At 46.1% G+C, this 21,238-nt stretch overlaps 1 protein-coding gene across 1 annotated transcript in view; it reads left to right on the forward strand.

Annotated features, from left to right (window-relative positions):
• Positions 1–1,342: 1,342 nt before the first annotated feature.
• LOC144138706 (uncharacterized) overlaps positions 1,343–21,238 on the forward strand; it is a 47,466-nt gene continuing 27,570 nt past the window's right edge. Inside the window, exons 1-3 of the mRNA XM_077671110.1 lie at positions 1,343–1,520; positions 5,732–5,847; positions 10,706–10,834. Of these exons, the coding sequence (XP_077527236.1) occupies positions 1,502–1,520; positions 5,732–5,847; positions 10,706–10,834 (264 nt within the window). The 5' untranslated portion in view covers positions 1,343–1,501. The remainder of the gene's footprint in view (positions 1,521–5,731; positions 5,848–10,705; positions 10,835–21,238) is intronic.

Genomic DNA, 21,238 nt, shown 5'->3' on the forward strand with positions numbered 1-21,238 from the left:
CTCTTCCCTTTCCATCGGTTTCGTTCCTTTGCTTCAGAACGCAATCATTTCGTCGTAATCCCAATTTTTGCCTGGGTATTTATTGATTTCATCTTCCAATCTATCAGCGATGATCTTTAACTGCTCATTATTCAAATTATTTCCTCCTATTGTACCTATTTCTGCATTTGTCTGGGTTGCTCCTCCAAAGTGCAAGCTAAACCGCTTGTGGTCGCTTCCTAAGCTGTCTGTTCCATTTTCATCTATCCTCATTTCCCGCAGCCTTCCGTATACTGTCTCGGATACTAAACTGTAGTCTATGCTGGACTGTCTGTTACCGCTTTCCCACGTTATTTGTCCGTCACACTTGCTTTCCGTGTTTACTATTACAAGCCGGTTTTCCTGGCATAGATCTATCACTAGAGAACCGTTGTGGTCTGTGTATCCATCCAAACCTTCTATATGGGCATTCATATCTCCAACTATGATTATTTCGCCCGAATCTTTGAAATCGTTTATATCTCTTCGCAAACAGTTTACCATTTCCTCATTTTCCTCCCTAGCACTACTTCCGGTCCACAGATACACCACTCCTAACCATGTATTTTCCCCCTCTATGGTGCCTCTAACCCATAGATGCTCTTTACAACTTTCATGCACTCTCTGCCAGTCGGTCCCTTGTTTAATGAGCATGCCAACACCTCCCCCTTTCTTCATTCCTGTGGTCCTGTTGCAACCTTCCCAGACCTTCCCGGAAGTTGCCGCTGTGCCTTATCACCGTAGCCGGATGTTTCTCCGCGCGGCAAAGTAGGGCGTTACTGGGAATATTTTGAACATGGCGTGAGCCGTTCCCGTGATTTTTTGGACTTAATATGCTTATAAACGACTCCAGTGACGTCAAACAAACTGCGTGAGACAAGGCAGATGATATCACGCATTCATAGCAAACCCCTTTCAAAACGCGCGCGCACTGACGTCACGGGTCCGGCGCTTTGAGCACTCTGCGTGGTTGAAAAGGGCAAATCCTGGCTTGCTGCAGTCGAGTTTTGAAAGGTCGTTTACATGAACGACTACGGAATAAATAAACAAAATGAATTACGCATGCAAATGTTCGATAAATATCCCAGAACGCACAAAGTGCACGTCTGGTTCTGCAGACGACACGTAAAACACTACAAGAAAAAAAAAACAATTTTAGAAAGCAATAAAGTTAATTTTTTTTAAATATAACGTATGACATTTAATAAGAACGTTTGGCTTTTATTACTGCTAAGCGTTAAATTTGAACTTCTAAATAAGTGAGCCTGCGTGTGGCGCTGCCTATGTTTCTTTGCAGATTTGCGTTGTCGCAGCTTTCCTTCTGTCATCCTGGGAATTCGTCCGCCGCCATCGCGTCTCCTCGAGCCTCCCGAGCGAGCGTTTCCTTCGAGAGTTTTCACCGATCTTCGCTGATCTCGCTGGTTTCGGGTTGTTCGTGCCATCGTATCGTTTCGCCTAGCTTCAGCTGCGTCGGACTGTCAAAATGCCTCCCCGAGGAAGAGGTAGGTGGTGGCAAGCCTAGGGCTACGTTGTAGAGGTCCCGAGGCGTGCTGCCGCGTCCTTTTAGTTCACCAGTCATTTCTAGGGTCAAAAAGTTGCACAACATCTCTGCCTAAGCCGGGCTGAGGCTGATCTGGCGGCAGTGCGTACTTTAGTTAGCTCGGTAAAAACTTCAGCGCTGCGCTGTGGTCGTACTTTAGGAAAAGCTTGGTTACCGCGGCATATGTCGCCGCGCTAACAATGGAGACAGGCACGGGAGGCGAAGAATTGAAGGAGCGTTCACTCTTTCGTCAGTAGCTGGCGTCTTCCCGCCTTTGGGAAAGCAAACTTTCCAGCCGTCGGGCTTTTTTGGTGCCGTGACGTTGCCTTGCGTCTGGCGCAGCGGTGCGAGTTTGAATGGCCTCGAACCCCCGGCCGTTATATCATGCTCCATATATATGGAGCGATATGTGTATACAAAACGTGATGCTTGTGTTAAGCAATGAATTCATCATTCACTAATCTCTGCGAAACTCGAGACATGTAGTAGTACTGATGGCAAGTCGCTCGATCGCTTTCGGTTCTACGTTCACAAGTAGACCCTCTTACGTCATCCCGCTACGCGTTGTGTGCAAATGTGGTAGGTTATGGGAAGTGATAGGGAAGTGTTTTGTGCTTCGTCGTTAAAATTGTCCTTTTGGGCTAAGCGCACACGCATTGCCTGGACTGTTCCCATCGCCGTCATAATGCGGCGCTAATTAGACCGTTGCCGCTTGGATTTGAGGGATAATTTAAACTCTTGTAGCTTCTGAAAACCAGAGGTTTTCCATTGATAGCCTCGTAATTACCCGAGCGAAGGCAAAACAAATGTTGTTGGGAATCACACTACGGCGGGGCGTTAAAAAGTTGTCTTATTTTGTTCATTATTATAGTAAAGAGGGTCTTTGGGTTGTACAATTCGTGGGGGAACTATTAAAAAAACTTGCCAGTACCCGCTATAAGTCGTACAGACCACTGAATTCCAGCTAAAAGGATGCTAAATTCCAAGAACAAGTTGCGTGGTACTATCATACACACGTTAGAGTGCATATTTAGGTAGAGACAGACATAATAAATCGCTGAAACATGAGGAGAGTCGGTCATCGAAGGCCTATTGTGCGTGTGGTCAGAGCGTGTGGGAGGTAGCTTACCAGAATTGGTCGAAGGCCTGGACTTGTAAACGTTGACGTACCTGCCTGAAAAGCACGCAAACAGTGCATGTGACAGTTTTGCATAGCTAGCGTAGCCGGTGTTGCATACACATCTCCCGTGCTCGTCATTTGTTGCAAGGAATGAGGGGTCGGGTGAAATTTTGGCTTTATTGTGAGATCGTGTAGCGGGTGTAATTCTTCCTTTCAAGGATAGCAAGTGTTCAGGTTAAGATTCAAAATATTGTTCTAGAGGGTTGAATTGCTTATTCACCATTGCACATTCGTGCATCGTCAGACTGCAAAAGCTTACCCAGCAGCTTGTTTGCTGCTAAACAATGGTCCACTGTTCCGTGATGTTTACAGAGCTTCTCTTAGTCTAGTCAACAATAGTGGTTGACAATGGCTAGTTGCTTTCCCGTTGCAGCAGTGTTAAAGCGTCACAGCTGTTTTTGTCAGTTTTCATGAAGACAGTGCAGACAGATCATCCGTGCATGCAAATCAGAGGGTCCTGTCCTTCAGCGATTTTGCCAATTAGGAATTTCTGTTTGTAGGCAGGTTTTATTGAACAACTTGACCGTTTGGTTCTAGCTGAAGCTTCAATGAAACGTGTGTGAGGTCCAAGCAAGTTCATAAATTGTCTGCTCACATCCAACGTTTGCGCGGTCTTTTGGTCATTCTAAAACAAATAAATAAAAGAAGAGATACGACAAACATGCTGTGGGAATGGTGCTGAAGCACAGTCGACGTGCAAGTTAAAAAGGTTTTGATAAGCCTTGTGCACAGCTGCATATCGACGCATACTATACCCGTTGACAACTTAAGAACGGCACCGGAAGTTGCCGCTGTGCCTTATCACCGTAGCCGGATGTTTCTCCGCGCGGCGCAAGTAGGGCGTTACTGGGAATATTTTGAACGTGGCGTGAGACGTTCCCGTGATTTTTTGTACTTAATATGCTCATAAACGACTCCAGTGACGACAAACAAACTGCGTGAGACAAGGCAGACGATATCACGCATTCATAGCAAACCCCTTTGAAAACGCGCGCGCACTGACGTCACGGGTCCGGCGCTTTGGCGGAGTGATACACTACATGAGGTGGTGCCGTTCTTGAGTTGTAACCGAGTGTAGAGGGAAATCTCTTGCTGCAGCTGTGTGCCGTCATGGAAGCCGCCATAGCAGGCCGGAAGCCTTTCTCCTGTACTTGTCTTGACTTGCAACGTGCCTGCTTGTAGCCTGGGTGACAAAGGCAACAACAGGGCCAAAATTTTTTTGCTTGTTCAGGTTGCTTGGAGCTCTTGAACATTGCTGGCATATTTTTTTTGCAAGTTATAGTTTTATAATATAAAATAACTTTAACCAGTCATTATGGTTTATGTGGCCGCTGGCAACTGTTGAGCCAGTTTGCGAGCTAATCCAAGCAATGCAGAATGCTTCTCATAGTCACATAAGGGCATGCCTGTTGAGGTGTAACTCCTGTGTACAGTAGTGCCAGGTTTTCCTCTAGTATAGATCAGTGCAAAACTTCATGCTTGTGTCATGTGAAATATTATGCATGTGTACTGCCAGAGCTCATTATGGTAGGTCTGTTTAGAGTTAGAGGCGGTTTTACCTAACACAGTGACCTAAGTTATATTACGTAATGAGGGGTTATCAAAGGTAGTTGGCATCACTATCTGCCCTGTTTGGATTAAGGGGTTCAAGTGTAAGATGTGACAGTTAAACTGCAATGTATCTAAAGCTGGTCGTGCATTGATGTGCGGTTGGGGGCAACTGTGTTTTTTATTACAGGCCAACGGCACTCAAAATTTCAACCTCCTGGAAACGTTATAGTCCGTATAGCCTGCCTAAAAAAATGGCGTTTCACGGGGATACCAGTCATGTCCCAGTTGGTTTGGTGGTGCGTACTGTACGTTCAAAGTAAATTTGACCCAGGTTAAGTGCAGTTGGCCTTTAAGCCCCTTGAGAACAACACTGTTAACCAGCTTTTTCTGTTTGCTTTTGCGAGTCCACAAGTATTTTTATTATAAACAGCTGAGTTTCCCCGATGTCAGAAGTATGGTATCAAACTTTTTTTTCAATCTCTCGCTGCTGAAGACCTGTTTGGTGTTTACTATTTTAAAAACCCAGGCACAAACAGGTTAGGAATATATTTAAATGTAATCCTTTTATACCTGAAGTGGAGCGTTCAAATTTATTCAACAGAACAAGTACCATTGAAAGGAAGAAGGATGTTTTCTTCAAAGCGTTTGGAAAAAATTTTGCAAAGAGTATTTTCATTGGGAAACTGCAGCTGATTGGAGTTTTGGGGCATTCTTTGCTTATCGTGGTCCGACTACAGTCGGGTGCATTTTAAGATCTGCGCCTCATCCCGACAGCTGGCGGTTCCTCTGCGTGCTGGCACAGAGTGCATTACTGCGGGTACTTTGAACGTGACGCCAATCGTTTCCACGATTTGGACTTAATCGACTTATAAATACAGCTATGATGACAATAGTCTACACGAGCAAGAGTGGGAAAAGTTACGCATGTTGTTTTCAACCGGGTTGAATTGCTTTGGCGACCCGCCGTGGTGGCTCAGTGGCTAAAGCATGGTGCTGCTGAGCACGAGGGCGCGGGTTCGATTCTCGGCCGCGGCGGCCGCTCTTCTGACGGAAGTAAAATGCAAAAACGCCCGTGTGTACGAGATTTTGGCGCACTTGGTTAAAGATCCCCGGGTGGTGAAAGTAATCTGGAGCCCTCCATTACAGCGCGCCTTATTGCCTGCGTTGCATCGGTGCATTCAACCCTACAATCAATCAATCAATCAATCAATCAATCGCTTTGGCAGAGTGATACACTACATGGGCCCTTCTTAGGCCCGCCTTAACATGTACAGGGGTGTAGTCTGCTCCACCACGCTGCCACATGAGTGTTCTCACCAGCAATCCTGTCCTACCCAAACTATGCGCGTTTTTGCTCTCCTTTAAGGAAGCGAGGGCCTGTATAGCCAGCCTCTTCCTTCCCTTGTCCCTGAATGTGACGAGGGTGCTCTCCTCCCCCTCAGGCCGTGGGAGCAGCAGCCGCGGAGGAGGAGGCCACAAGGGCCAGCGGAGACACTTCACCAACCTGGAGGAGCTGGAGAAGGAGAAGGAGAAGGAGGAGAGGACCCGCCTGTGGAAGGTGAGGAGAGGGCACTGGGGAGGGGGAACACTCTCGCACCCGTCTGCCTGGAGCGAGCGGCTATCTCGCCTGACGTAGTGGCCTCGAAGTGCCACTCTGAACAACTAGACTGATTGCGCAGTTGTGTTCAGAATTACACGGACCGACATGAGTTCTTCTCTCCTCACCTGCTCGAACTTGGCAGTGTTGGGGAGAATGGGCACAGTGCTTGTGCCGCCTGATTGAGGTCTGAGGCTGCGCTTTTTTTTCTTTTTACCCACCTATCTTGCTTGCATGTGCAAGCCGAAGCACTGATCAGTAAGGCTTCGGAACCTCGGACCTTACAGATGAAGCAGGGAGAGGCCGACTGTGTTCACTGGCAGAGTGGGATTTCAAAGGCCGTGAAACTCAAGACGCGTGCTCTTGGCTTGGGTGTGGCACACAGGCACTGCTGCTGCCTTTCCGTCTCAGCCCACCTGAGCGTTCTTGTGATTTCGACAGTAGTGGAGTTGTCAGTGGCATTCATTTGAGCGTTTTCAAAGCCCTGCTTCTTGTGGCGAGTGTGGGGAAAGGAAATGTGTTGAATGTGGCTTATACCCCTGACGCACAGGCGCCTAAAAGGCCTTTGCAGAAGGACAGGTACCGAAACGGCGTTTGCCTCGATGACACACGACCAAGGAGAATCTCCTTCACCGCAGCGGGCATTTCCCGTAAGGGGTGTTCGCCTATCTCCTTTCCCAAACGAAAAGGAGCAGCTAGCGGCGCAGCCTCGTAAGCAGGCACTTGCAAATCATAAGCTTCTCAGATCTTAGCATCTTAGGGCGACCAAATGTGATTTCATATTACTTTCATAAATTTTTTAAACTGCAATAAAATTAAATTGCACTAAACAAGCCCAATCGTGATAGGCTAAAAAAGCACTTCATCGTTGCGGTTTAATACAAATATGTCAAATTACCCATTTATTTTTCTAAACAACAATAAAACGCACGGTTCCTCTCTAAAATAATGAAGAAAAGACCTATTAGCCGCACTTTATTTTTGTTATTGTGCATGCTTTTTTCACAAAACTGCTAGCGCCACTTTAATGGTGCGTCAGTTGCCGGAACTACATAAAGGAGATCAGGGGTTGCTGTGTGTCAGGAGCGCCACTCCTTTCCACAAAATGTCTTTTGATGTGGCAAAAGGGGTTTAGTTTAAAGGAGATCTAGCGTTGCCGTGTGTCACAGGTATTACCTGCATTTTAAAGGAGCGCTGAAGTAGGTTCCCAACATTGTTATTTACAGTACCAATTTAAATCCTGGAATGTGTAGGCAATGATCTGAGATTTTTTTTTCTCTTGTTTTGGTCGGTTCTGCATGTTATGCTTATTAGTTACTCACACAAACTGTGTTATTACTTGTAGTGTCTTGTAACTAAACTAACTTACAGTGTATCACAAAATAGGGTGTGGCACCGTAGAAGCATATCCAAATACGCTTTTTTCCTGCAAACAGAAGATGAAAACGTCAAGAGGCAAAAGACGCTTACTCAAAACCTTAAGATGCTTGGCTGAAACAAGCGCAGAAATGTCTGTCTTAATCACCTGGTGACGTTCCTATGGGACTTGATAATTCATGACCCGTGGGCATCGGGTACTCATAAGAAAAGTTTTACAAGTGCATAGAGATGTTCGCTTCTTCTAGAAATGTATCACTTCTTTACTGAGATATACAATAAACGGGAAACGTATTTTGGTTTATGGAGTTTTCACCAGATGGCGCTAGCAGTCTAGCAAGCAAGACTTTTCTTTTTTTATTTCAGTACAGAAGTGACATATCTTTAAGATAAGCAAACTAGGCCATTCTGAACATTTATATGTATTTATAAAGCTTTTTGTATTGGTGCACGATGGTTTTTTGTTGTACTTGAGTCATGAAGTAGTTACTCCCATAGAAATGTTAAAGGAGTACTGACACCAATTTTTGGCATTAACATTATTGCAAAGTTCGCTTCCTTTACTTAACAGAATACCCTGGCTGAAATATGAGCGGCCTGCAATGCGAAGAACATACTTTAATTGGATCTCATTCATCGCGCCGACGGTACAGCACGCGGAGCGGCAGTCAGCAAATGGACATCAGTGTGACCTCATCCGGTTGTAGCCAAAAGAAGTGACGCGGACAGGGCTCGTCAAAAGCTCGTGACGTCACTTCACGCGGCGAGCGAGTGCTGGCGCATTCACAAGTGGTTGCACGTACCCCAACCTACAGGCATAACCACTGCCCAGAAAGGCACTGTTTGCAAACATAAAGTTCCACACACTGGAAAGGAAGCGACAATATAGCCCGGAATCGCAATAGAAGTCGCCATCAGGACTTTCATTGAAAGCGGTCATCGAATTTCCGCCGCAATGGTAGGCCTAGCACCTTCAGGCAGCTCAGTCATTCAGCTCCGGCGGCGGCGCGGTCGAAACAACGCCCCCACCAGCCCCTGCAGTGTTTTGACGTCCTCACAAGGCGGTGTGGTCATGCCGGGATTCTGTCATACGCGCCTTTTGGGATGAAAACGCAGGAATTTGAAAGAAACGATTTTCAGGATGTAATTAATTATCGCGCGCTGAATTATTTAAAGTGCCGTTTCGGGTTCGCCAGACCATTACGCATCGATAAGAACAATAAAAGTGGAACATAAAATTTTCGTTTCAGTAGTACCTTTAACAAGCGAGTCCTCCTTAAGTTCCTGCACAGGGACGATTTCCGTATTCGATCAGAAAGGTTCTTCTGTCATTGTGCTCTACAGTAGGATGAAAAGGTGCTTGCACAAGTAGGTGCTCCCAAACATGGCAATGATATTCGCCCCTTTCCAACTGAATGCAGCATGCTTCATCCAGAGACTAGTAGAATTGCAGCACTCGCTTGTCCTGAAACGCTTGCGTCATTGTGGCACTACGCTGCAGCTCGAGAAATTTCGTCATCGGCTTGCATTGAGGAGGGCGGTGAGAAAACTAGGGAGTCCTAGGCGGGGCTGCTTGTGTATCCGATTTGCCTCTCAAATTCTTTCTGAGATTGCGGAGAAGTCTGGAAAGCTCAGAAAAGCCGTCTGTGCTAAGGCTATTGTGTTTTTTGGTGAAGTGGAATGTTTTTTTTTCTTTTTTTTCTTTATGCTGGAATTTGTAGGCTGCGTGTTTGAGACAGTGAGTGGAGGGCGTATTGTAGAGAATTCAGTGCGGGCTTTGGCTCGTTTTATAGGTTTTTATCTTCACGCATACGTAGCTGGTTCATCCAGTGGGCGTCGAAGCCTCATCACGGTTGAAATGAACACTGGCTAGGAAAACTCTACAAAGACAAAAGTGGCTTTGGATCCAGTATGAAATTGTTAAGCAAGGCCTGACACCCGACATTTTTGATGGTTTAGAGCATGGTTTCTCAAAGTGGGTTCCGCGGAACCTTGGGGTTCCGCAGGCCCCTCCTCAGGGTTCCGCGAGCCACTGATAAATTTTCCCTGGTTCCGCAGTCGCAAAGTCTTATATGGTGAACTTGAGGTGCGATCGATCTAAGGAACCTCCATTACACATCCCCGAGTGTCAGTTAGCACATCTCGGCCCATAACACAAACGCGCGAGCTGCGCAATAAATCTCGCCAGCAGCTTGTAGCCAGCCAGACTCGGAAAACGGGCCACGTGGTTAAACTATTGCACTTGAATCTCGGGCTTGTATTACCCCCATACGCATTTCTCCTGTTTGGAGATAGGTGCCGCTAGCGTACGCATTCGCGTAAAGTCGACGGGGGAAAAAACGATACCCTAGCTTGCTTTTGAATTTATTGCACGTTAATGTAGCATGAACGGAATGAAAACTGGCGGGAGGGCAGGGGGCGGGGGGGTTCCTTGGCACTTAACGGAACTTAGCAGGGTTCCCTGGGGCCAACATGCTTGAGAACCCCTGGTTTAGAGAGCGGCAAGTGTGAATAACAGTGAAAGTTTGCCAGGAAGGGAAAGGGTGGTAACAGCTGTTTAACATGAAACAAGATACCAGCACAAGGCAGGGCCGTAGCTTGGCCCTATTGCATGTTGCTAGCTTCGAAACCCACTCTCCGCATTCTGCTCAGAATTTTTTCACTTTTAAAGGTACCGGGGACGTGCATTTAGAACTCACTGGTAATGCTGGCAAATGGTTTACATCAGTGGCAATGATTGGGGTGTAACAAATAAAAAAGGGGTGGTTGCATTGCACGAGCCACATCTGTATTTCCCTGAACTACTTGGTGTAGTTTCGGCAGACCCAGTTGTGTTATGTTCAGCCAAAACATGCACCGGTTAACATTTCGCTATGTTTTCTTCCCTTAAATGCGCCAAAAGCCTCGGAAGAAAATGAGGGTGGTGTCGGGCAGCTGAGGTTGTTGTTGGCTGGAGCACTGTGCTTGCACTTGCGAGTATAGTGGTCGACACAGCCCCTACTTGGGGCTGGGACCGCAGTTGTCGTTATCGGCCACCTGCACTTGCTTATGACGATCAATTGTGCCTCTTTTATTCGTTGAAAATCTTGTCAAATGTGCAGGCACGAGCCGGTCGTTAATGCCAGCATGCTTCAGCGCTTGCCTTCTTAAGGATGCCTCCCCTTTTTGCTTTGGTTATGGAACGTCATTTTCTCACATGTTTGTCTTTTGGTGTGGCGCATCAGTGTAGAGGTGATGTTAAAAGTAACAGGCAGGAGCGGTTCACTAAAAGAGTAAAGTTTGCCAAACTCTTAAAGTGTCCTGCTGAATCAAAACAGCTAAGGCTGCATGTGGCATCACGTGACACAGAGTGAATGCCTTTCATCCTTGTTTTTTCTTCTTTTTGAGGGGTTGGGTTTTGCCTCAAAAGAAAACACTCTCAATGCGATTCTCTCGATGCCAGGCCCAGCGCGGCGAAGGAGACGACGACGAGAGCGGCTCTGGGAAAGGCAGCGGCAGCAGCAGCAGCAGCGACGACAGCTCGAGCGACGAGTCTGAGGACGAGGGAAAGAAGGGCGCCGGAGAGGACCAGGTGGGTTCCCACGGCCGCTTACGTCTCATGGGCATGGTTTTTAGTCCGTCACAGTTGGCCAAAGCATACTCTTATGCTAATACAGTCGAACCGCGTTGATACAATCTCGGTTCATATGGTTAGTGCGCTTTCAATTGTGTACACTAAAAATTACCCGCAGTACGTTTCTTACCAGATAGTATGTTTTCGCAGCTAGTAGGTTTTTTTGCCTCACATTTTTTTGGAACGTATCAACGAGGTTCTACCATACATACCAGAGGGAAATCTGGTGCTTGTGTCCTGATGAGCCGCGGTTTGGCAAGCATGCCATTGTGCACCGGTTAGGAACGTTCCACGTGTGCTTGGCATGGCTCACAAACAGGCTTAAAAGTAGTCTGTGGCTGCAAAGGGGCAACAATATTATTTTTAAAAGAATATATAAACTCAATGAATCGTTAGAAATATGAGCTCCAGAAAGATTTTTTTTCTCAGGGACTATCTGGAAGCTTGATGCGAGACTGAAACAGGAGAAATTTTACCCTGTTTTGTAAATTTTAACTTTGAGAACGAAAAGCAGCCATATGGCTAGCCAAGCCAAGCCAATAGAGAAATGTTGCTGGCTGCAGTGACAGATTTCCCTGTTAGTACACATTAATATGAAACGTAGTCAACCATAGTGCTTGTGTTTGTAGGCTTGGAACGTGCACTCTGGCTGTGTCATTGTGTTCTTCTGTGGCCAAACTTGTATGGGCATTTTTCACAAAGATCGCTTGTTAAAGCTTGCATCTCTGTGGAAGATTTTTGCTCCCTAGGTGGAGTGTTGTTTTCTTTTGTGGAGAGAAAGAAATTTTTAACGCCTAGGCGCAGCTTTGTGACCTGAGCTTCGAACTTCTGGCCAAGCATCTTTGTCTAACTTTGGCTTGGGCCATAATTTTCTTCTAAGCTACTACTATGTAAGGACTGGTGGGATGGTTAGATCAGAAATGTAGACTGTCAAAGCTTTGGGACTCTCATTTGGTAGTGGTGTCCTTATCGTTGGCAGCTGTTCAGAACCACACAGTGTGATTTAGTGTCGTCAACTATTTGTGAATTGCTAGTATTTCATCATTTAAAGCTACTCTTATTCTCAGTGATGTTGCTGTAGCAAAAAAAAGAAAAGTAATGTTTGTGTCTTTTTATTATCCGAATACATTACTTCATTATTTCTGTCGCCTACGACTTGGCTTGCATTGACCACAGTGTCGAGGTAGGAGTTCCTAAGTGTTGCAGAAGTAGCTACTCTTACTCGTTTACTCATTCATACCCAAGACCTGTGACAGCTAACACTTCCCCACTCTATCACAAGCGTCGCCAATCCAACACTTTAGAGCCACCATAACTACTGATGTCGTCGCACACTCATCTCTGAAAGTGTTTGAACAACTGACTAAAACTAAAAATCATCCCTGCTTTGTTCTCCTCTGCTCTAGGTGTTCTTTGCCTCGTTTTAACAGCATGGGCTACTTATTTAGCCCTATGACTGCCCAATTTTTTTATGGCCAGATCTCACTTCTTACCGGGATTTTTTTCTGTGTGTTCGTTTGGCAGAAATTTTATGCTAGTAATTCACTATGATGCTGTGCAGGATGTGTAAACAGCTTTTTCAGCATCACCTTATCCAGCAAAAAAAAGTTGTACACAATGCGAACAAATTAGTACTTAAATAATTACAGAAATAATTACGTACTAACTAGAATGTCCAGGTGTTGGAAAACCTTTTTAAAAGTATGGTATTCTTCAAAACAATGAAGCACAGAGGCGGCTAGCAGCTAAACCTGGACAGTGAGACCCCCTTCGCTGCTTTGGTCGCATCTGACTCACCACTGCCAACAAGTCCCAGCTGCTGAAACAAGATGGCGCGACGCAGACGAAAGGAATATGCACTGCACCTGTCGTCTAGAATTTACCCAACACGATCTACACATTTCTGCAACTTCCCAACAGTGGCTCAACATGCCCACAATAATCTTTTTTACACGAGTTTGTCTCGGGAGTGGCAGGTAACGTGCGTTTATGGTTGCTCTAGTTACTTCGGGACGAGCAGTGAAAGGGCATAACAAAAATGCTCACGCTGGCTGCAAATGTCCCCTCACTGACAAATCTTAAATGTGGGTTCGGCCACGGAATGTGGTTACAAACCCGTACAGAGGGTCAAGACCAAGATTGGGGCTAGTGCGCAATGAGGAACATGGAGGTACTAGCTTCCATGTGTTTGGGGTAACCGCCTTGTGGTTAATAGCATTATCTGGGTTTTCAGGAGCACAAGACTAAACAGGTTGTTTCCCTGCGTTTTAGTAGGCAAAAAAAAGAACAATGTAGGTTTAAAAAAGTAACCAACCTTGTGTGTCATTTGACTGTGTCAGTGTGAAGCTAGGCTTTGTTACGTAGAGGGTGTTGACAGGGGCAGATTGAGGTAGCCAGGTTGTCAGGATGCTAAACGTGGAGTAGCACAGAGGTGGAGTTAGCCAATTTCGGGGATAAGGCCCTCCCGAAAAGCACCTGTCCTCTTGCCCTTTACCCACGCGTCACCGGTGTCTTGCAGTAAAGCCCGTAGCTGCTAGTGGAGCAAGCCAGTGCATGTTTGCAACAGTCGATCACAGGGCGCTCATAGTGAAAGGCATCGGGAGCCAGCGTAGTTCATATTCATTGCAAACCATATAGTATTTTTATGCGTGTTCTTAGTGTGGGTTTCTTGTTCTTTTTTTTTTTATTCCCTAGTGTGTCTTTCTTTACCAGAGAATTTGTCGTTTCCGGCATAGCGTAATTTCATGAATGCAAGTTCATTGAAACAACTGCCCGTTTGCATTTTTAAACTTTGAAATGTTTCCCAAATATTTGGCTGGTACGAAGCGGAATCAAACACCGCATTATTTGCTTCGAAATTCAGAAGTCCCGATTATACGCACGCCAGTTATAATCAGTGCTTGTTGTTTGTAGTTGCAAGTCAGTGGGAACTTTTTGAAAATAAGGTTTCTGATGTCGTATTCTGGAGGTAGCACCCAAGTACTGTCTATGCCCGTTACAATCGACCTTCTTCATCCAGAAAGAAAATGTCTGCTGTATCCAGAGTATGCAGTATCCAAATAGGGAGGAGGGGGTATACGGGCATCAAATGGGAACCGTGACCAGTATTGCTCATAAATGCTTCAGCCAATCCATTCTTTCTACGTTTCTGCATCATCTGTGACACCGTTCACGCGAGGAGGAGATCTGAGCAACACTGTTTTTGAAGCTTAGCGCTGGCGCATGGAAAAGGCCTAAGTAGAGATGCATGCTAAGCTGGGCAAATAAAGCAAGAATGCAATTAGGAGCAATTACTAACCAGCTGTAAAGATCAGTGGTGGCCAGGAGAATTAGCCAAGGGCTTCGTGATGAGTTAGGTTTACCCGAGTCTTGTTTGTCAAGCAGTTCAGGTCGCTGCCTATTGTTCGCCAAGACTCTTGCGCAAATGGCTAGAAAAACTGCTGGTATGAAATATTCTAACGGAGTACGGCTGTGAAACCAAAAGTTAGACCAGTTGGACGCTGCACGGCCAGCATGCAATGGACGGCAGCTGTGTCCTTGCTTGAGGCAGTCCTTACCTTTTTCATCGAACTGGGACAATGTATGTGTGGAAAAAAAAGAATGCTGAAGTTACTGAACCTGACCTTTCTAATACACAAAGTACTTCACGATGAAGGAAGACTTGAGCTCAAACCACATCAAAAGAGCAGACCCAACCACCAGGTGCGCTGCTTCGCACATTTAAAAGTGTTTTTTTGGGGGGGGATCTCACCGGAGTCGCATTTTGTGGTGGCATCCTTGTTGGTGACTGTGAAGGTGACCGTCTGCTTAGACAGGCCATTCTTCTGGTGATGTCGGCCTTTTCTTAGCCACTTCGGGCAGTGTTAATTGTACTCAGTTTATCCAACAGTGAAATTACTTTCCTGTTGCTTATGGCTCAGAAAAAAACCGGCCACTGGAACTGACTTAGCTCTGCTGTGCCAGTGGCCTGTTCTATGCTGACAATGCTGGCAAACATAACAGTTTCCACGTCAAAATATACATAAAAAGCATATGTGGTGTCAGCACCGCACAAGTCCATTTTTTTTGCCCTAAATTTAGCCTGTTTTAGCCGGTAGTCTGCTGTAGTCGGGTCTGTTACAAAGACAGTTGATCCCATTTAAAATGCATGGGGGACTGAACAGAGCGACTGAAGTAGTCTGTTGTTGCTGGATCCACTGTAACGAGCATAGGCTGTATTGCGAGCAGTAGGAAGGCTACCGAAATGACTGCATTTTACTATAGTTGATGACAGGGTAAGAATGCAGCTCCGCCCACAAGCGTTGTTTGGCCGCTAGCTGACTCTCCGCGGTTAGAAAAAATAGTTCGTTATATTTCAGCTGTTTATACCCATGATTACTAATATGAGCGGCTGACAGTATAACCATCTGATTATGATGTCGTTTATATATGTTTCATTCCGAAGAATGAATGATTTTCACTGGAAAAAGAAAAAGTCGTCCTCATTGAAAACTGGCTCAGGAGAAAAAAAATACTCACTAAAACAAAGATTATTCTTGATAGAAACTATTCCCTGTGTATTTTATACTTAAATCAAAGCTATCTGTGATTGTTTTACTGTAAGACAACACAAATAAACATATAAACAACGCGCACACGATTTTTTGGGTCTGAATAGTTCGAATTTCGACCGCTGCACGTCGCTTAGCCGTCGTCTGCTTGGAGAAACATAATCAACATAATGGGCGTCGTTATATTTTGTCGGGCTCGTCGCAGTTCGACTATTTCTTCATTTCGCGTGTGCAATCATTGTCAAGAAATGTAGTCGGTACAATATCTTCCACAGCCATCATCACCGCTAAATCAAGCGTCGTAAGAAAGGGGCGGTTCGTCGCCACAATGGCTGGATGCAGTGCAGGGACTGTGTAAGCCCAGGGTGAAAAGGAAACCAGCGGCGAAAATTAATCGGTGTCTTTCAACGGGCCACGCATTGTTCTATGCGACTGTTTCGAACGTAGTGACGCACTGCAAACACCTATCGCGGCGACGCACGCAACCATGGAGGTCGCGATGCCGCATAAGGTGTCCTGCCTTGCGAAATCAGCTGTAGGTGCGAAGAAACAAGCGTTATTTTATTCCGCTTAAACGAGACGACAACACCGTATGGCGCGAGCAGAGAACTGCGGGATGTGAAACGTTACAAAACTAATCATTTCTACTTCACGAGACACGCGAGTGGCAAGACGCTCTACGTCAGTTGGTTAGATTGACAGTATACAGTGTCATGCTTTCAATCCAGGCGACCATTTCCGAGGTGTTTCCCGGCAATGTAATAAAAGAGCTGCCGGCGTTTCTTTAGTGTCATATCACCACCGCGCAGTTTACAGTGGAATGATAACGCAGAGAACCCCAACTGACGGTGAAAATTGATAGAAAAACACCCTTAAGCACTAGCAGCCGCCTAAAAAAATTACTGTTGCGAGCTTTTATGGAAAAAAACGAATAGTGACCTACAAATGCATCCGTCCGAAGTTCGTTTCTAAGTTGTGCTACATTCAACTTTCATTGGCTTTACACTGATGTGCAGCAGCCTACCGTGAAGATATTTTTATTGTTGATGAGGCTTTTGAAATAGCATACATAAAGAAAATATTCGGTTCAACATGTAGTTGCTTTGCAGCCATGTCATGTCAAGCTTTTGTGGAAGCATTTTAATTTCTGATAATCTTCCCGAAGCCAATAATCTTCCCCTATGTACACCAAACAGTGACGTCGAACACTGACTTTCCCCTATGTACACCAAACAGCGACGTCGAACACTGACTGCCCCATACGAAACTTGAACGAACAGCTATACAAGTGCACTCAATTCTTACTGCACCTATTTAGACAACCACACTCAACAGGCCCAATAATATGACTATGAACGTGAGATCTAAGTGAATTATTTAAAAATGTGCAGACATCTCCATGCAAGCATTTCCATTTTATCCACTTCTGCAACCAATCAGAGCACCAAACTGGAACAGGGAGAAGAAATATTTAATTCTCACTGCCTCTTGTCAAGGTGTCATGGGCTACTGCACAAGCATTTTCTATTCTTGCCGCACTTTCCAGCCAGCAGCAGCAAAGTGGCACCCTGAAAGCCTGACATTGGATCCACTTTGATTTACTGCACCAGTGTTTTCAATGCCTAATGCAGCTTTAAAGCCAAAAGCAACAGTGTGTACGTGAAAAGCAGTGACTTCACAGCGTGAAGGTGTGGCATGAATTCATTCTAACGTACTACATAAGCATCTTCAACTCTCAGCACAACTTCATGGCCAGAAACTACAATGTGTGTGCGAGAGAAGCAGCGATTTCATAGCCTGAAAGTGTGGCATGAATTTATTCTAATGTACTATGTTAGTGTCTTCAACCCTCACCACAACTTCATGGCTAGAAGCTACAATGTGTGCATAAAAAGCAGCGACTTCACAGCTTGAAGGCCTGGCATAAACACATTCCAACTTATTTTATTAGAGCTTTCACTTCTTACCATAGCTTTCTAGTCAGAAGGAACAGTTCAACCTTGCAAAGGAGTTACATAGCATCTTGAAGAAGTGACGTAAAATCGTTGCGACCTGCTGAGTAAGTTTTTCCAATTTTTACTGCGTCTGAACCAGCCGGAAGCAACAGTGCGCACAGAAAGCAGCGACATGACACTCTGGAGTCCTGAAGTTGAACCATTTTGATATGCCGCATCACTGCTTTCTAGTATTCTTGCAGCTGTATAACCAGAATCAACAGTGCATGCTTGAAAAGTATGAACATAGCATTCTGAAGGGGTGACATACCTCATTTCTACTTGATACACAAGTGTTAGCAATTATTACTGCAGCTCTTCAACCTGAACCACATTCAGTCACTGTTTGAAGGCTCTCCACAGTTGCTGGAACAATAAAAACATCTAAAAGTGGGAAGCGGTGTTGAACCTTAATTAAAGTACACTCCATGATAAGACGCTCAAACATGTCTTCCACTCTGTATAATACAGTCTATAATGACAGAGACACTGGAAATCTGAATGTCTGCCAATACACTGTAACCCCTTTGTTGAAACTTAAACTGCACAAGCACCAAAATACAATCGTTAAACTACAGCCATCACTATGAAACACAGCTGCAATAGACAGATTTTTATAACTCATAAAGCCCATCACACAAACTGCATGAAAATAAAGGGAAGATAAACTATTGCTTCATTCCTACAAAGGCATTCAGCTATTTTAAAACAACTTTAACAGCTCACGACACTTATGAGAAATTCCACACTGCACACGAAATATGCAGCCTCAGTACATGCATAGTCAGTTTCTCTGATGCCACTTAGTGTAGCGATGGGAACATATGCACCATAAGCTTAGCAGGCATAATAAAAAGCTGCGCGTGTGTGTATTTTTGGCAATGTATAAAAAACTACGTGGTCATGTTGCTGGGCCACACATTTCCGGCTTCCTTCAACGGTGTGGTTCAAAATACACCAATCATGCAGTTTCGATGTTTATTTAGCCCTCTTATACGTTTCAAAAATGCTACTGATGATTACGACCAACCAATGACAGCCAAGAAACGAAACGCAACCACATTTGATTACCTCAACAATACTCGCACTCGTTCATACTTTTGTATGTTCGATAATGTGCCCATTGGCACAAACAGAACGCCATAGGCACCCGTCTCTCGCAGGAAGGCAGGTTTATACCGATTTTCTTAAAGCTACCCAACCCAGTCTCGGATAATTGTGCACGAACGTTTACTTCTTCGCGAGTCTCTGCAATAATGGTTTAATAATACCTGTTTACGCCAGGGGAAAAAAAAAACGCCACACCGCTGCTCCGTTCGTACCCCGGCAGGCTAAAGCAATGCGCGAATCGGCAAGGAAAGATACCTTACATTGTAAGATTTGGCAATCGTCTTAATAATGTGTTCGGCTGTACGAGCGGCCGTATCCGGCCAAAAAACACGCCGCACACGTTTCCACGATCCACGTCGGGCCGGACGGACACCACGTAGGCTTGCGCTCAACATCGGGCGCAGCCTACGCTCACAGCAACAAACGAAAACGCTTGCAACTTGTCACCGCTACTGCCGTAGACGAAAGCCAATCGCATTATTTCTTCACAAAGGTTGCGTTACACCGACACAGTTTCCACAATCACACCAGCAACAGATGCAGCTTCGACGCTTTGCCGTTCTCAGATCGAGTTCGTTGACGACGTTCCGAGTACGTAAAACGGCCCACCTGTGCCACCACGATTTCCTCACGTACGTACAAACCACGACGCGGCAAGACACACACGGGACAGGTAACGATAAGCGGCTTCTTGATGCACTACAGCACATTCGTAACACAAATCGCCTACAGAGCTGTTGGTTCTCGGCAACCTCGTTGTCGCTCGACAGCGCAGCAGCGGTGGGGAAGCGAGCGCGGCCATATTGGAAGTAGTTCTCCTTTCAAACGTACGTCGCAGGCGTCACACAAATGGCGAGACGCCATTGGTTGCGGATGAACACAAAATCCCTTTGATCTTGAAAAGCCGCTGCAGAGTTAAGCTGTCACCAACTATAGTGAAAAAGAGACGTGGACGAAGTAGTAGTACACAGGACACTAGCGAGTGTCCTATATACTTCTGCTTCGTCCATGTTTCTTTTTCGCTAGTAAAATGCGGTCAGATAACCAACTAGCCCAACTTTCTGCGTGAATTGCAAAATGAATTGGCTTGCCTAAAGAAGTTGGGAAGGAAGCTAATACCGTGTGCAGTTTACTAAACCTACCAGGAATGACTTCTTTAAGGGGGGACGCGGGTCTTAGAATGGTCAAAAATGGCCAAAATATCGATTTTGAGAAAATCCAATTTTTGGAATTATTGTACCTTCAAGCACCTGCCTTCAAAATATCAACGCGAAATTCCATCGGGAAATACTCTAAAATCATGTTTTGAAACGCCTCGAGGGCCACGAAATGCCCAGAATTGGGCAAAAGTTGCTTCAAATTCCCGCGCGCCCCGCGGGCGAAGCAGCCGACCGATCGCCGCCATCTTGGTCTTGTTTTGAAGCTTGTTTCTTTGTGCGCATTTTGCGATATCTCAAAATGGCGTCGCTTGAGTAGAACGACCGGCCTTGCCAGTTTTCCGAAGGCACCTTCTCGGCCGCTGATTGGCTAGAGCGGGCGCGCGCGGTTTGAGTTCGCCATACGACCCCTCCCATTGGTCGGCGCGACTGCTGTCATGGCGGTCGCCATCATGGCGTCTGCTACGCGCGTCTGACGGAGTCCGATCTTCTGGCGCAGCGCTCGCTTAGAGCAGTTTTTTTTTACAGTTTCTTCTAATTCTTCCATCCCGTACTTTCGTGAATGATGCCAGGAGACGTACGTTTGAAGAAGACGACCCTTCATGCGCACGGGAAGCGAAAGCGTCGTCCGCCTATCCCAAGGTCGCGTGGTGCGACTTCGGGCCGCTCGACTCCGCCGGATGAGAATCGTTCGCCGCCTCGTATTGCCTCGCCTGCCCCATCGCCTGACCAACCACCTCCAGAATCCATACCTGGTCCAAGCACGTCCTGCCGGCTTGACACGAGGTATTACACGGCGGAGGAGATCGCCGCGCGTACGGAACACGCGGACGAGGTCAAGCGCGGAACGGAGACTAAGTCAGCAACGCAGCGGAAATTCGACCTCCTTGAAGTGGATTTGGCGCACTCAGAGGAAGAATCCGGCACAGATTTTGTCTTAGTGGATTTTGCAATGCTGAAGGACCTTTTTGCGCACGTCAGGTGCGGCAAGTGCGGGCTGGCGGCGCCGGATTTGAGGAAGCCTGACCGGCAGTACGGCCTCGCCGTGAAGCTCGAGGTGACGTGCTCGATTTGTGAACACCGTGTGGAACGTTTTTCCTCGCCAAGGACCGAAGGATCTGGCAATATCACTCTTTTTGAAGTGAATATGAGGGCTTTGAAAAGTATTCAAAGCATGGGGAAGGGGGTGACTGCTCTTTCAGATTTTTGTGCTGGTATGAACTTGTCCCACAGAGGCCTGCACCACAAGACATTCCAAGCGCACTTGAGGAAAGTGGTTCAGGTTTGCGAGGACACTGCAGCAGCCTCTGAAGCTGATAGTGTGCGTGCCATCAAGGACTTGTACACCTTGGTCAGCCGCCAAACAACATAGATGATATGTTTGATGGCACGTGGATGACAAAGGGACGGTTGTCACACATTGGAGTGGGCTGCATCATTGGAGTGTACACCGGCTTGGTGATTGATCATGTAGTCCTCTCTAACTTTTGCTTAGGTTGCACCATCAGACCCAAAGCTTCAGATGAGGGCTACGAAGATTGGCTGGCAGAC

Source organism: Haemaphysalis longicornis, unplaced genomic scaffold (assembly GCF_048455015.1).
Source record: "Haemaphysalis longicornis isolate Haplotype H1 unplaced genomic scaffold, Haemaphysalis longicornis Haplotype H1 scaffold_5, whole genome shotgun sequence".
NCBI lineage: Eukaryota > Metazoa > Arthropoda > Arachnida > Ixodida > Ixodidae > Haemaphysalis > Haemaphysalis longicornis.